This window comes from Somniosus microcephalus, chromosome 29, assembly GCF_052327205.1.
Source record: "Somniosus microcephalus isolate GS21.2 chromosome 29, FLI_Smic_1.0, whole genome shotgun sequence".
In the NCBI taxonomy this organism is placed as follows: Eukaryota; Metazoa; Chordata; class Chondrichthyes; order Squaliformes; family Somniosidae; genus Somniosus; species Somniosus microcephalus.
The window spans coordinates 18196359-18211492 of NC_141015.1; the positions used below are offsets into that span (position 1 = coordinate 18196359).

The following is a 15134-nucleotide window of genomic DNA, read 5'->3' on the forward strand; positions in this document are numbered from 1 at the left end:
ACCTGCGGAGTATCTCCAGCATTTTCTGTTTTTATTTGATTTCCAGAATCCGTAGTATTTTGCTTTTGTAAACATTTTGACTGTCTGATTGCTGCAAAGGAATTGTTTGAACTGCAAAGAAAAAGACATCATCGTAATCCGAGGCCCTGTAAGGGTCTTCAGTCTTCTATTGGCGTGGTCTTTTGTATTAAAGTGGGAATGGGAACTTTTTAAAAAGATACCAAATACATACCATCAGAAACTGAGTAAGATTCCCCCAACCCTTCCTCCCCCTGCATTGACTACGAATGAGTGGATAAGTGATTCTAAGAACATGCTGACAGGAATAGCAAGAACTGTTGAAGTGTTGTTTTTAAATGCTCAACCCAGTTTGTGGAAAATGGAATGTCACTTTAAATTCACTGATGGTATCTTATCTGTAGAGAAATCTGGACAAATAGTTTTAACCTGTACAGTGTTCTTGCAGTGTAGTATTTTTTTGCCTTTTGAGGTGATCCCATGTTTCTTCCATTAAACAATTTACTGGGATTTGGCATTAATTGTGCAATCTGGGCTATACTACCATGGCAGAGAGTTAAGATGTGGCTTTCGTAAGAGCTGTGGTCTGTTTAAGGAAACTGTAATTACCCGTGCCAAATGTGGGACAGTCAAATTGGTCAAGTGATTAGCTGCAAAGTGACATGAATTAAACACCGACATGGAAACAACAGTCACATGACTTTAGCAAATGAGATTACTTAAAAGCATCACACAGATTTGGCCAGTGAGATTGCTCAAAAAAAGACTTTTTTTGTATTAGGGTTTGAAGTTTCTGCCCACTTCTCTCCTTGGTTAGATCACTCTGGCCAGACCCCATCTGAAGTACTGCATTCAGTTCTGGGCACAGTACCTCAGGAAGGATATATTGGCCTCGGAGGGAGTGCAGTGCAAATTCACCAGAGTGGTACCGGGGCTCAAAGGGTTAAATTATGAGGACAGGTTGTATAGACCAGGCTTGTATTCCCTTGAGTATAGAAGATTAAGGAGTGATCTAATAGAAGTGTTTAAGATGATTACAGAATCTGATAGTGTCAATGGAGAGAAAACTATTTCCTCTGGTGGGGAGGGGGGGGCATAAACTTAGAATTAGAGCCAGGCCGTTCAGGGGTGATGTCAGGAAGCACTTCTTCACACAAAGGGTAGTGGAAATCTGGAACTCCCGCACTTTATTAAAAAAATAAAAAAAAAACTTGAGGCTTGTGGGGGGGGGGAATTAAAAATGTTAAAACGGAGATTGATAGATTTTTGTTAGGTAAGGGTATTAAAGGATATGGAACCAAGACGGGTAGATGAAGTAAGGATACAGATCAACCATGATCTCATTGAATGGTGGAACAGGCTGGAGGGGCTGAAAGGCCTACTCCTGTTCCTATGTTCCGTTTAATCTTGAAATTTTATATATCTGTTTTGTTTTCATATTTTTTAGAACAACCTTATGGCTTCTGGAGCTAATGATTCTGAGATATATATTTGGGATTTAAATAACTTCAGTACACCAATGACACCAGGAGCAAAATCCCAGGTATGTTGTCATTACCAATGGTTAGCAATGTCGTACCTGTGTCTTTGATAATCACCAGGATAATGCTGGTGGTCAGAAGCACCCTGGCTTTGGGGGGGGAGCACAGTGTATGGGTGTTGATTTACTCTAATATTGAGCGACAACTGCTGTTGGTGGCTGCTGATGTTTTAGACTCCTTTTTGTGTGTGAAAGCACAAAAACAGAATGACAGTCTTGATACTGCCCTGTTCGAGTATTGCAGTGAATCGATTTTATGTGATTGAAATATTTGACTAAATTATCCTCAGTATCAGCACTTGTGCGTCAGTAACTGGAATTTGCAGTATTTTTCCAAACTCTGTGCACTGTATAAAAATGTTTGATTTCTCTTTTAATGCAATGCGAGTAACTTCACTCTTTTGCTCTCTTTTTCCTGTCTATCCATCCACAGCAAAGAGAGGTAAGGTTCGAAGTGCACATTCTGTAGGTGTAGCCTGGTAATGTAGAGATCTCCGTGCTCTGTCCCCATTATCCACAGTGTGTGTGTCTCCGTGCTCTGTCCCCATTATCCCCAGTGTGTGTGTCTCCCTGCTCTGTCCCCATTATCCACAGTGTGTGTCTCCCTGCTCTGTCCCCATTATCCACAGTGTATGTGTCTCCGTGCTCTGTCCCCATTATCCACAGTGTGTGTCTCCGTGCTCTGTCCCCGTTATCCAGTGTGTGTCTCTCTGTGCTCTGTCCCCATTATCCAGTGTGTGTGTCCCTGCTCTGTCCCCATTATCCACAGTGTGTCTCCGTGCTCTGTCCCCATTATCCACAGTGTCTCCCTGCTCTGTCCCCATTATCCACAGTGTGTCTCCGTGCTCTGTCCCCATTATCCACAGTGTGTGTCTCTCTGTGCTCTGTCCCCATTATCCACAGTGTGTCTCCGTGCTCTGTCCCCATTCTCCACAGTGTGTCTCTCCCTGCTCTGACCCCATTATCCACAGTGTGTCTCCCTGCTCTGTCCCCATTATCCACAGTGTGTCTCCGTGCTCTGTCCCCATTATCCACAGTGTGTCTCTCTCTGTGCTCTGTCCCCATTATCCACAGTGTGTCTCCGTGCTCTGTCCCCATTCTCCACAGTGTGTGTCTCTCTGTGCTCTGACCCCATTATCCACAGTGTGTCTCCCTGCTCTGTCCGCATTATCCACAGTGTGTGTGTCTCTGCGCTTTGTCCCCATTATCCACAGTGTGTGTCTCCCTGCTCTGTCCCCGTTATCCACAGTGTGTCTCTCTCTGTGCTCTGTCCCCATTATCCACAGTGTGTGTATCTCCGTGCTCTGTCCCCATTATCCAGTGTGTGTCTCCCTGCTCTGTCCCCATTATCCAGTGTGTGTCTCCCTGCTCTGTCCCCATTATCCACAGTGTGTGTGTCCGTGCTCTGTCCCCATTATCCACAATGTCTCCCTGCGCTGTCCCCATTATCCACAGTGTGTGTCTGTGCTCTGTCCCCATTATCCACAGTGTGTGTATCTCCGTGCTCTGTCCCCATTATCCAGTGTGTGTCTCTCCGTGCTCTGTCCCCATTATCCACAGTGTGTGTCTCTGTGCTGTCTCCATTATCCAGTGTGTGTCTCCCTGCTCTGTCCCCATTATCCACAGTGTGTGTCTCCCGCTGCCCTGTCCCCATTATCCAGTGTCTCTCTCCCGCTGCCCTGTCCCCATTATCCACAGTGTGTCTCCCTGCTCTGTCCCCATTATCCAGTGTGTCTCCCTGCTCTGTCCCCATTATCCACAGTGTGTGTCTCCGTGCTCTGTCCCCATTATCCACAGTGTGTGTCTCCCTGCCCTGTCCCCATTATCCACAGTGTGTCTCCCTGCTCTGTCCCCATTATCCACAGTGTGTGTGTCTCCCTGCTCTGTCCCCATTATCCACAGTGTCTCCCTGCTCTGTCCCCATTATCCAGTGTGTCTCTGCGCTCTGTCCCCATTATCCACAGCGTGTGTCTCCGTGCTCTGTCCCCATTATCCACAGTGTGTGTGTCTCCCTGCTCTGTCCCCATTATCCAGTGTGTGTGTCTCCGTGCTCTGTCCCCATTATCCACAGTGTGTCTCCGCGCTCTGTCCCCATTATCCACAGTGTGTGTCTCTCCGTGTTCTGTCCCTATTATCCAGTGTGTGTGTCTCCCTGCGCTGTCCCCATTATCCAGTGTGCCTCCGTGCTCAGTCCCCATTATCCAGTGTGTGTGTCTCCCTGCTCTGTCCCCATTATCCACAGTGTGTGTGTCTCCCTGCTCTGTCCCCATTATCCACAGTGTGTCTCCCTGCTCTGTCCCCATTATCCACAGTGTGTGTCTCCCTGCTCTGTCCCCATTATCCAGTGTGTTTGTCTCCCTGCTCTGTCCCCATTATCCACAGTGTGTCTCTCCCTGCTCTGTCCCCATTATCCACAGTGTGTGTGTCTCCCTGCTCTGTCCCCATTATCCACAGTGTGTGTCCCCCTGCTCTGTCCCCATTATCCACAGTGTGTGTGTCTCCGTGCTCTGTCCCCATTATCCACAGTGTGTGTCTCTCCGTGCTCTGTCCCCATTATCCACAGTGTGTGTGTCTCCGTGCTCTGTCCCCGTTATCCACAGTGTGTGTGTCTCCCTGCTCTGTCCCTATTATCCACAGTGTGTGTGTCTCCCTGCTCTGTCCTCATTATCCATAGTGCAGCGAGCCTTTGGCTTACTGGTAGAGTTCTGAGTCACAAGGTTCGAATCCTTCTCCAGACAGTCCCGGAGAGCGGAGATGGTAGCTCCAGCTCTGAATTCTGGGTTAACATCTAATGGGAGTACTCTCGTCCCGTGGGTATGGATCCCCCCCGACAATAAAATCCTTCTGCCGTTTTTCGCTTTACCACCCACTTGTCTGGTATAATGATGGTTACGGTCACGGAAGGAGTGTTTATGTTAATCAGCTTGTAACCTTCCATTACTTCACACTGCTCTCTAAGGGAAGAGTGTGAAGATATGAAAATAACATCTGCAATGTGTGTGTCTATCCTCATTGTCTACAATGTTTGTCTCTTTTTAGCCACTCTGTCTACAGTTTTCACAGTATGTGTCTTTGTCCCTTTTACCCCCACTCTGTCCACACTACCCACAACGTGTGTGTCTCCAGTGTGTCCAGACTATCAACAGTGTTTCTCCTCCCTATCACGACGTGTGTGCCTGCCCATCTCGCCACCCTGCTCACATTTTGTGTTCATGGCTCTCTCTCCTTCAGTCCACACTGGTGCCTCTTCCCATCTCTCCATCCCGTCTGCTATCTGTCCACACGTTTTCAGATGCATGAGTGATATTTCCTGTTGCACTTGTTCGCTCTGCTGTCTCTTTTCTATCTACCTCTTGGTTTCTCTCTTTCCATCCCCTTTCTATTTGTCTTGGGCTCTGCGTACAATTAGATATGCAAGTGTTACAGAATTGTGTGAACTAATGTCTAGCTAATAGGAAGAGTTTTTGTGTTATAACATGGATATCTTGTATATAATGGAAACAATATTGTTCCTTGTATGTAACAGAAACTATGGCCGCGATTTTGCAAATGGATGAGGCTTGGGAGCGGGTCAGCTGGTTTCTGGGTTCCAGCCCTGCCCCCAACTGCATCCGGCCAACGGATGTGATTTTACGTCGATTGACCTTGTTAAGCCCGCCCTGCAGGCTTGCCGGCCAATTAAGAAGAAGCCGGTCATTTGATGACGCGTCATCTGCCAGTTTTCTTAAAGGGACCATGCACAATTTTTCTTTGACAGCTCATTTCTCAGTGTTTGACAACATTGAGGTGCTGCAAACACTGACAATGATTGTTCACAGGTGAGCTCTTGCATCCAGGCTCTCCAATGACTCCCTCCATAGGCTAGAACAGATGGCAGCTGCAGGTGAGGTTACAGAAGCGATCTGTCACTGGTGAGAGAGGTTCTCCCAATGAGGTGGGACTAGCCAATTCAAAACTTGTTACCTACAGAAAAGTGTAAATGCATTAAAAATGATTTTCCCAACATTTCCTTACCTCTGAAACACACCAGTGTACCATTGGATCCTTCACACCACTTCTGCAGCTGTCATCAATGCAGAAACATTGCAACAGACCCACAACACACTTACCTGGCGTGGTGTCCAGATGTCGGGGAACCCGAGGCAGAAGTGGCAAAATTGAAAAAGAGCCTGTTAACAAGTATCAAGTATCTGTTAACAGCCAGGTAAGTGGCTATAATCCTCTACCCGGCGCTAGGTGTCGGGTCCATGCGCAAAGCGGGGACCCGGCACTTGGGAAGATTGATTGGAGGCGGGTTGACGGCGGGTTTCCTGCCCACTGTCAATCTTTGCCATTTTTACAGCAGTCCCACCTCCAATCCCGCACTCTCGGGACCGGCAAAATTCCGGCCTATAATTTAAATCACGGTTGTTGCTATTGTAAATATTGACACAATGTAAATGCTCATGGTAGTGGTAGAAATGTATAGCACAAAAGACTGAAAAATCGCTGTTAACAAATAATCAAGTGAGCAGTGGAGAGTGGCATAAAGCGTGACTATAGACACGGTGGTGTCTATCAATGTTCCCCAATTTTAAATTTTGGTGCGCGATCCCTTTAACGGGCTGTGCAGCCCATTAAAAGTTTCACGCATTGGAAAAGCTGGTCCCGGGCTGCGCAAGACCGGCTGTCTATGTATAGAAATGTGAAGAATGGGGTTAACATGGGCAAGGCATAAGTGGGAGAGTTGATGGAAGTGGCATGCACATGAGGAGTATAGCTCAAAAAGCATCACTACCAAGAACAGGATGGCAGATGGGGAATGAGGTACACAGTTGTGATGCTCACTGACAGAATGCACCAAAGTGGACAGGCAGGCTGGCAAACTAACAGCAAGAAAAACAATGTACAAAACCTGAACAATAGAGTAAACTTCACAGAAAGCAGTCATGGAGACTGTCTGAGATCAAGGAAGCTAAAATGTAAGATGAGCCATCCAATATATCCACAGTAAAGTATGTACAAAATATAAATAAACTTCCGTTGGTGCTGGCGCAGTGGGATAATATGTGCTCCTTTCCTGGCAGGAACTGGGTTTCAGTCCGTTCAGATTGATGGGATAAAAGTTTCTCCCTGTTAGCTCAAAATCCTTTGTACCACAGCATTCCCAATAGTTAAGTGCTGTGGTACAAAGCCTACAGACCAGAAAGTCCCATGTTGTGATTTTAGTCTGCCTTGAGCCAGATGATCTAAGTTGGGGTGCTAAAGTTGGCTTCAGTGCCCCAGGCTAGGAATTCTGTTCCTGATTGCTATCCAGTGAACCTTGCTAGAAAATGTGTGGATGTTAGCCGAGGACAGGACAGGATAGGCTCTGTTGTGATAATCGAATAGCTCGTTGACACCTGTCGGCTTGACTTGCACTTGAACAATCTACGGGAGGGCTGTCCATGCCACTACAAGAGTAGGAGCTTTCATGAGAAGTTGGGGAAAATTGTCTTTTTTAAAAACAAATCCAGATTAATTAAGGCACAAAATTGACCATAATTTTGCAGTGGTTTGGACTCTCCTAATGATCGCTGTTATGGGAGTGGAAATGTCATATTGGTGCATTAGTCAGTGCTCTTCTGAGTTCAGAGTTAAGGTACATTTCTGAGGTAGAACAGAGTGTCTTGTTTTGCATCTGGCCATTCTGTACTTGGGAACCTCTTATCTCTGTTGACACCGAGGACAGAAAGTGGAAAAGCATTCCGATCCCCAGCATTAACGGGCCACATCTTGAAGTCGTTGCATTTCCAGTGAATCATGGAATAATAGAGGACAGAAGGGGGCCATTCGGCTTAACGCGCCTGTGCTGGCTCATTGACAGAGCTATCCAATTAGTCCCATTCCCTGTCTCTATTCCCATTGCCCTGTAAGTTTTTTCCCTTCATGTATTTATCCAATTCCCTTTTGAAAGTTACTATTGAATTTGCTTCCGTCACACTTTCAGGCAATGCATTCCAGATCAAAAATGCATTTGTCAGATTGAATCACTGCAATTTTTACAGTGAGTCTTCTTGATGTGAATGAAGAAGAGTCAGCCTCTGAGTTGTACAGCATGAGGGGAAGCACCATTTCCATCGGACCATGTTTCATTTCAGAACTCTGTTGATAGATAGATGTTTCCCAGTAAACTGTGATGTTGCCAGTTTAAGCTGTGCATAACTGATCGTGCAGGGCAAAACTTGTTTCATCAAACTAACCACAGCTATCAGTCATTCCTGTGTATTTTATCATGGGGCAATGTAGTGCATACAGCACTAATGACAAGTAGTTCATATTTGTGGTGCTTGCCAGACTGAGTTATTGATTACTTAATAGCTGAATTTAAAAAAAATTTATTCATGGAATGTGGACGTCGCTGGCAAGGCTAGCATTTATAGCCCATCCCTAATTGCCCTTAAGAAGGTGGTGGCCTTCTTGAACCGCTGCAGTCCGTGTGGTGAAGGTACTCCCACAGTGCTGTTAGGGAGGGAGTTCCAGGATTTTGACCCAGCGACGATAAAGGAATGGCGATATACTTCCAAGTCAGGATGGTGTGTAACTTGGAGGGGAACTTGCAGGTGATGGTGTTCCCATGAGCCTGTTGCCCTTGTCCTTCTAGGTGGTAGAGGTCGTGGGTTTGAGAGGTGCTGCCGAAGAAGCCTTGGCGAGTTGCTGTAGTGCATCTTGTAGATGGTACACACTGCAGCCACGGTGCGCCGGTGGTGGAGGGAGTGAATGTTTAAGGTGCTGGATGGTGTCGAGCTTCTTGAGTGTTGTTGGAGCTGTACTCATCCAGGCAAGTGGAGAGTATTCCATGACACTCCTGACTTGTGCTTTGTAGATGGTGGAAAGGCTTTGGGGAGTCAGGAGGGGAGACACTCGCCGCAGAATTCCCAGCCTCTGACCGCTCTGGCAGCCACAGTATTTATGTGGCTGGTCCAGTTAAGCTTCTGGTTAATGGTGACCATCCAGCATGTTGATGGTGGGGGATTCGGCGATGGTAATGCCGTTGAATGTCAAGGGGTGGTGGTTAGACTCTCACTTGTTGGAGATGGTCATTGCCTGGCAGTTGTGTGGTGGGAATGCTACTTGCCATTTATCAGCCCAAGCCTGAATGTCGTCCAGGTCTTGCTGCATGCCGGCATGGACTGCTTCATTATCTGAGGAGTTTCGAATGGCACTGAATGCTGTGCAATCATCAGCAAACATCCCCACTTCTGACCTTATGATGGAGGGAAGGTCATTGATGAAGCTGCTGAAGATGGTTGGGCCTAAGACACTGCCCTGAGGAACTCCTGCAGAGATGTCCTGGGGCTGTGGTGATTCGCCTCCAAAAACCACAACCATCTTCCTTTGTGCAAGGTATGACTGCAGCCAGTGGAGAGTTTTCCCCCATATTCCCATTGACTTCAGATTTACTAGGGCTCCTTGATGCCACACTCGGTCAAATGCTGCCTTGATGTCAAGGGCAGTCACTCGCCCCACCTCTGGAATTCAGCTCTTTTGTCCATGTTTGGACCAAGGCTGTAATGAGGTCTGGAGCCAAGTGGTCCTGGCGGAACCCAAACTGAGCATCGGTGAGCAGGTTATTGGTGAGTAAGTGCCTCTTGATAGCACTGTCGATGACACCTTTCATCACTTTGCTGATGATTGAGAGTAGGCTGATGGGGCGGTAATTTGCTGGTTTGGATTTGCCCTGCTTTTTGTGGACAGGACATACCTGACCAGTTTTCCACATTGTTGGATAGATGCCAGTGTTGTAGCTGTACTGCAACAGCTTGACTAGATGCGCGGCTAGTTCTGGAGCACAAGTCTTCAGCACGACAGCCAGAATGTTGTTGGGGCCCATATCCTTTGCTGTATCCAGTGCGCTCAGCCGTTTCTTGATATCACGCGGAGCGAAGCGAATTGGCTGAAGACTGGCTTCTGTGATGGTGGGGGCCGATATGGATCATCCACTTGGCACTTCAGGCTGAAGATGGTTGCAAACGCTTCAGCTTTGTCTTTTGCACTCGTGCTGGGCTCCGCCATCATTGAGGATAGGGATGCTCATGGAACCTTTCCTCCTGCTAGTTTGTGAAGCCACATTCACGACTGGATATGGCAGGACTCCAGAGCCTTGATCTGACCCGTTGATTGTGGGATCGCTTAGCCCTGTCTATAGCATGCTGCTTCCGCTTTTTAGCATACATGTAGTCCTGTGTTGCAGCTTCCCCAGGTTGGCACCTCATTTTTAGGTATGCCTGGTGCTGCTCCTGGCATGTTCTTCTACACTCCTTATTGAACCAGGGTTGGTCCCCTTGCTTGATGGTAATGGTAGAGTGAGGGATATGCCAGGCCATGAGTTTACAGATTGTGGTGGAATACAATTCTGCTGTTGCTGATGGCCCGCAGTGCCTCATGGATGCTCAATTTTGAGCTGCTAGATCTGTTCTGAATCTATCCTATTTAGCACGGTGGTAGTGCAACACAACACGATGGAGGGTGTCCTCAGTGTGAAGACAGGACTTTGCCTCCACAAGGACTGTGCGGTGGTCACTTGCTACCAATGCTGTCATGGACAGATGCATCGCAACAGATAGATTGGTGAGGATGAGATCAAGTGGGTTTTTCCCTCATGTTGGTTCTCTCACCACCTGCCGCAGGCCCAGTCTGTCAGCTATGTCCTTCAGGACTCGGTCAGTAGCTACCGAGCCACTCTTGGTGATGGACATTGAGTACATTCTGTGCCCTTGCTACTCTCGGTGCTTCTTCTAAATGTTCAACATGGAGGAGTACTAATTCATCAGTTGAGGGAGGGCGGTAGATGGTAATCAGCAGGAGATTTCCTTGCCCATGCTTGACCTGAAGCCATGAGACTTCATGGGGTCCGGAGTCAATGTTGAGGACTCCCAGGGCCACTCCTTCCTGACTGTGCTGCCACCTCTGGTGGGTCTGTCCTGCCCGTGGGACAAGACATACCCAGGGATGGTGATGGAGGAGTCTGGGACATTGGCTGAAAGGTATGATTCTGTGAGTATGACTATGTCAGAGGCTGTTGTTTGACTAGTCTGTGGGACAGCTCTCCCAATTTTGGCCAGATGTTCATGAGGAGGACTTTGCAGGGTCGACTGGGCTGGGTGTACCATTGTCGTCGTGTCCGTAGCCGGTGCCAAGGTCGATGCCGGGTGGTCCGTCTGGTTTTATTCTTACTGTTTTTTGTAGCGGTTTGTTACAACTGAGTGGCTTGCTGGGCCATTTCAGAGGGCAGTTAAGAGTCAACCACATTGTTGTGGGTCTGGAGTCACATGTAGGCCAGACCAGGTAAGGACGGCAGATTTCCTTCCCTGAAGGACATTAGTGAACCAGATGGGTTTTTATGACAATCCGATAGTTACATGGTCACCATTACTGATACTAGCTTTTTTAAAATTTCCGGATTTATTTAATTAACGGGATTTAAATTTACCAGCTGGCGTGGTGAGATTTGAACTCACAGACTCCGGATCATTAGTCCAGGCCTCTCACTAGCCCAGTAACAGAACCACTACGCTACTGTTCTGTAAAGGATTTTTTTGGCTCCTTGCACATTCTGTTTTGGCTAGGAAATCAGTACAGTCAAATCTGAGAATAAATCCACAAATTCCGTCAATGATGCTCTTTATTGGACCGCAAAGTAATGTTTTGAAGAGATGTGCAAAGGTAGACCCTTCTTCCCTTTTTCAACTTCATTTCACCCCCAACTCGAACCTTCCTCGTTCCTTCTAGCCCAACCGTTTGCCTTTGGCCTCTCTCTTGCCTTTCCTATCTAGCTGAGACTGATAAACTTGCTCTCTCGACGATTTCTAGTGTGAAACGGGCCAAAATTAGGAGTCAACCTTGAATCTTCTAGTTGAGAGTCTATGCCACATATCTGATCAATTCCTTCAATTTTTTTCCCTGGTTTTCAGCCTGTCGTTACACTTTGTCTTCTCCCCCCGCTAACACAACAACTTCCGCTGGATGAAGGTCTTTGGGGTCTGGTTGGTGTTTGAATTCTCTACCTTGTCCAGAGCACAACCGCTCTAACTTCCACTTGCTCATGAGCGCTGTCATCACTGACCAGGACTGGCCCCCTGCCTCCCAATGTATTCAATATAAACTCTGTGTCTTTGTCCAAATACCTTAACAGCATTACGCACCTCCTCTGGCCTTGTAATCCCTCCCAACTCTAGTCTTCTGACTGACTTTTTGCGGGTTGCTCCACTCCACCATTGGTAGCACAGCCTTCCACTAACTTGGCTCCACTCTCTGGAATTTCCTCCTCATACCCTTCCATTTCTCCACTTATCTAAAAACTCACCTTTTTGCCCAGGTTTTTGCTCACCCCTCCCTCTAATCTTTCCCTCCGTGGCTTCCATCTGTAAAATGCCGTGGGACGTTTTTAATGTTGAACGTGATATATAAATGCAAATTGTTTCTTTTGTAACTTCTCGCACCAATGCTACTTCATGCTTCCATGGCTGTATGATGGTCCTCGCTGAGTTTTCCTTCAAAGCTGTCTCAGCAGCTAGGGTGCAAGTTCATTAGTGTATGTGTGTGTGACACCAGAGGCAGCTCATCAGTTGACGTCGTTTCCACCATGGGAGCTCACATTCAATCGCATGGGTCTTGAGGTGGACTGGAAATGCCTTTGAATGGCTAATTGTGTGCTGCAGTTATGAACCATTCTCACTAAATCCTTTTTAAAATGTTCTTTAATGGGACTTTTTGAATTCACGCAGCCTTCTGAAGATATCAGCTGTGTGGCCTGGAATCGGCAGGTGCAGCATATCCTGGCCTCTGCCCACCCAAGCGGCAGAGCTGTGGTGTGGGACCTGAGAAAGAATGAACCTATCATCAAAGTCAGTGATCACAGCAACAGGGTGAGTGCACACTTGCTAATCCTTAATGTACCTTCCACCGCTTTGTGCCTTCGGATCCTGTGGGTGAAAATGAGATCCTGTTGTTCTAAATGTTTAATATAACTTATTTTACCACTTATCTTTATTTCATTTCTGTGTGGTTAATATTTAAGAGAAACAAATGAATTGTTGTGCTGAAAAATACATCTTTTTCAGAAACAAAATCATTAGCACATGTCCCGCACAGTGGGTCTGGGTTTCTATGAGCCCCACACTAATAGAATGTAAGTCTCCTCTACGCCCTGGCAGTGAAATGCACCTGGACAGTTTCAATCCAGTTCCTAGTGGGTTCCTAATAGCACAAAATTGCCCTGCGTTTGATACTAATCTTGCACATTGACACCAGGAAGGTGGCTATTGTGGGCAATGCAGCTGTCCTACTATGGGGTGCTCTTGTGAGCTGGGTTAAGGCACATTATTGAGGCAGAGAAAAGCTTTATTCAGCTTATAACCTGCGCTGTACCTGACCTAGTAGTGTCTAATGCTAATATTAAATCCCTGAAATGAAATATAGAAAGACTTGCATTTCTACAAAGCCTTTCGCAACCACTGGACGTCCCAAAGCATTTTACAGCCAATGACGTACTTTTGAAGTGTAGTCACTGTTGTAATGTAGGAAACACAGCAGCCAATTTGCGCACAGCAAGCTCCCACAAACAGCAATGTGACAATGACCAGATAACCTGTTTTTGTGATGTTGATTGAGGGATAAATATTGGCCCCAGGACACTGGGGATAACTCCCCTGCTCTTCTTCGAAATAGTGCCATGGGATCTTCTACATCCACCTGAGAGAGCAGACGGGGGCCTCGGTTTAACGTCTCATCCGAAAGACGGCACCTCCAACAGTGCAGCCCTCCCTCAGTACTGCACTGGAGTGTCAGCCTAGATTTTTGTGCTCAAGTCTCTGGAGCGGGACTTGAACCCACAACCTTCTGACTCGGACTCAGAGGCGAGGGTGCTACCAACACTAGCATTCTCCACCTAATAAGCAGAAAGATTTGCCTAAGTAAAAAATCTAGAGCCGTGGATTAGTTCCATGTAAAATAACTAGTGTGGTTTCACTTGACTTTTGTAGATGCGTTGTTCTGGAATGGCCTGGAACCCTGAAGTTGCAACTCAACTTGTTCTTGCATCTGAAGATGACCGAATGCCCATACTGCAGATATGGGACTTGCGGTTTGCCACTTCTCCTCTCAAAGTGTTAGAGAATCACACCAGGTATTTAAACATCATTGAGGGACAGTAAGGCACATGGGATTGCAGCTCCAAGCTTTGCTCTCTTAAGCAACAAAAGGGTGTGGTGGGTGAGGAGATGGGACATGTGGTGTGAGGGAATGTGCTGTACGCTGTTGAGAGATGTGATAGTTACAGATTGTCAGCATGATTGCAAAGAAACCAAGAATAGAGGTAAAAATAAGGAATCTTTTTCTGCACTTCATGTGTTTTCACTGGTCTATACAGTCGCTTCTTACAGTCTACAGTTTTGATATTTATAATGCATTGTTACCTTTCTGGCCACCTCTATTCCCAGTCCTTTGCTTCTTGCTGTTTGGTTTTCTGTTCTATTGTGTTTTTTTAATTTCTCTTGCTATTTGTTCCTCTTTTTGTTTCCTCGTTTTGCTTCCTTCTGCCTCTATTTTTAACTTTACTTTTTCTCAATTTCTGAGTCCCACTGCCTCACTCACTGGCCTTATTTATTGGACTGATGCCCTCATTGTTCTAATGCTCGACGAGCCTTCTGCCTCCCCCACTCCCATCCATCCCCCTTCCGCCTCCTGTCTACATAATTATCTGTTTCTTCCTACCCTCATTTTCACGGTGAGCATGAAGATTACTGCTGGGAGGTGGGTGTATCCTATCCTCCCATAAACTCTGAAGTTAGCTTGTTCTCGCTATCAGAAAGCGAACAGTTTCAAAGCGAGACCGAGGCAGCCCTCTCGTGCCCTAGATGGCTGAGAGCAGGAGCCAGGCCCACCTGGTAGGAGAGGCAACTCAAGCTGGAAATTCGGAAGAAGCAAATGTTTTCAAAACAAATGTTCCTTCAGCAGTCACATCATGTGAAATACAAGAAATCCCACTTGGGGTGTGAGGACATGTCTGTCATAGGGAACAGGGAAAGGTTTCTTGATACTTGTCACTGGCAGGGTACTGAGTTATAGGGGAGTGTTGAAATTTTCAGCAGTTTTAACCTGGTTTAATTACTCCAAGTCTTTTGATCTATACAGATGTGTTTGCTGAAACTAAAAATATGCGTGCAGTAAGCATCAAAAAGAACTATGGGTGAGACTAGAACTAGGGGGCATAATCTAAGAATAAGGGGCTGCCCTTTCAAAACTGAGATGAGGAGAAACTTCTTCACTCAGAGGGTAGTAAATCTATGGAATTTGCTACCTCAGAGAGCTGTGGAAGCTGCGACATTAAATAAATTTAAAACAGAGATAGACAGTTTCCTAGCGAATAAGGGGTTACGGGGAGAGGGCAGGGAAGTGGACGTGAGTCTAGATTCGGATCAGCCATGATCCTATTGAATGGCGGAGCAGGCCTGAGGGGCCATATGGCCTACTCCTGCTCCTACTTCTTATGTGTTCTTATAACTTAACCTTTTACAAATCTGAAATTGAGTAAAGATCACTGATTTCAACAGGCTGG

General features: G+C 46.6%; 1 protein-coding gene across 5 annotated transcripts in view; it reads left to right on the forward strand.

Moving 5' to 3' along the window:
- sec31b (SEC31 homolog B, COPII coat complex component) overlaps positions 1–15134 on the forward strand; it is a 106968-nt gene that overhangs the window by 16921 nt on the left and 74913 nt on the right. For 4 of the 5 annotated variants that reach the window (XM_085970302.1, XM_085970304.1, XM_085970307.1 and 1 more), the window contains exons 5-7: positions 1466–1561; positions 12304–12444; positions 13561–13703. In XM_085970302.1, coding sequence (XP_085826428.1) covers positions 1466–1561; positions 12304–12444; positions 13561–13703 — 380 coding nt within the window. The remainder of the gene's footprint in view (positions 1–1465; positions 1562–12303; positions 12445–13560; positions 13704–15134) is intronic. The other variant, XM_085970305.1, reaches the window with a different exon arrangement.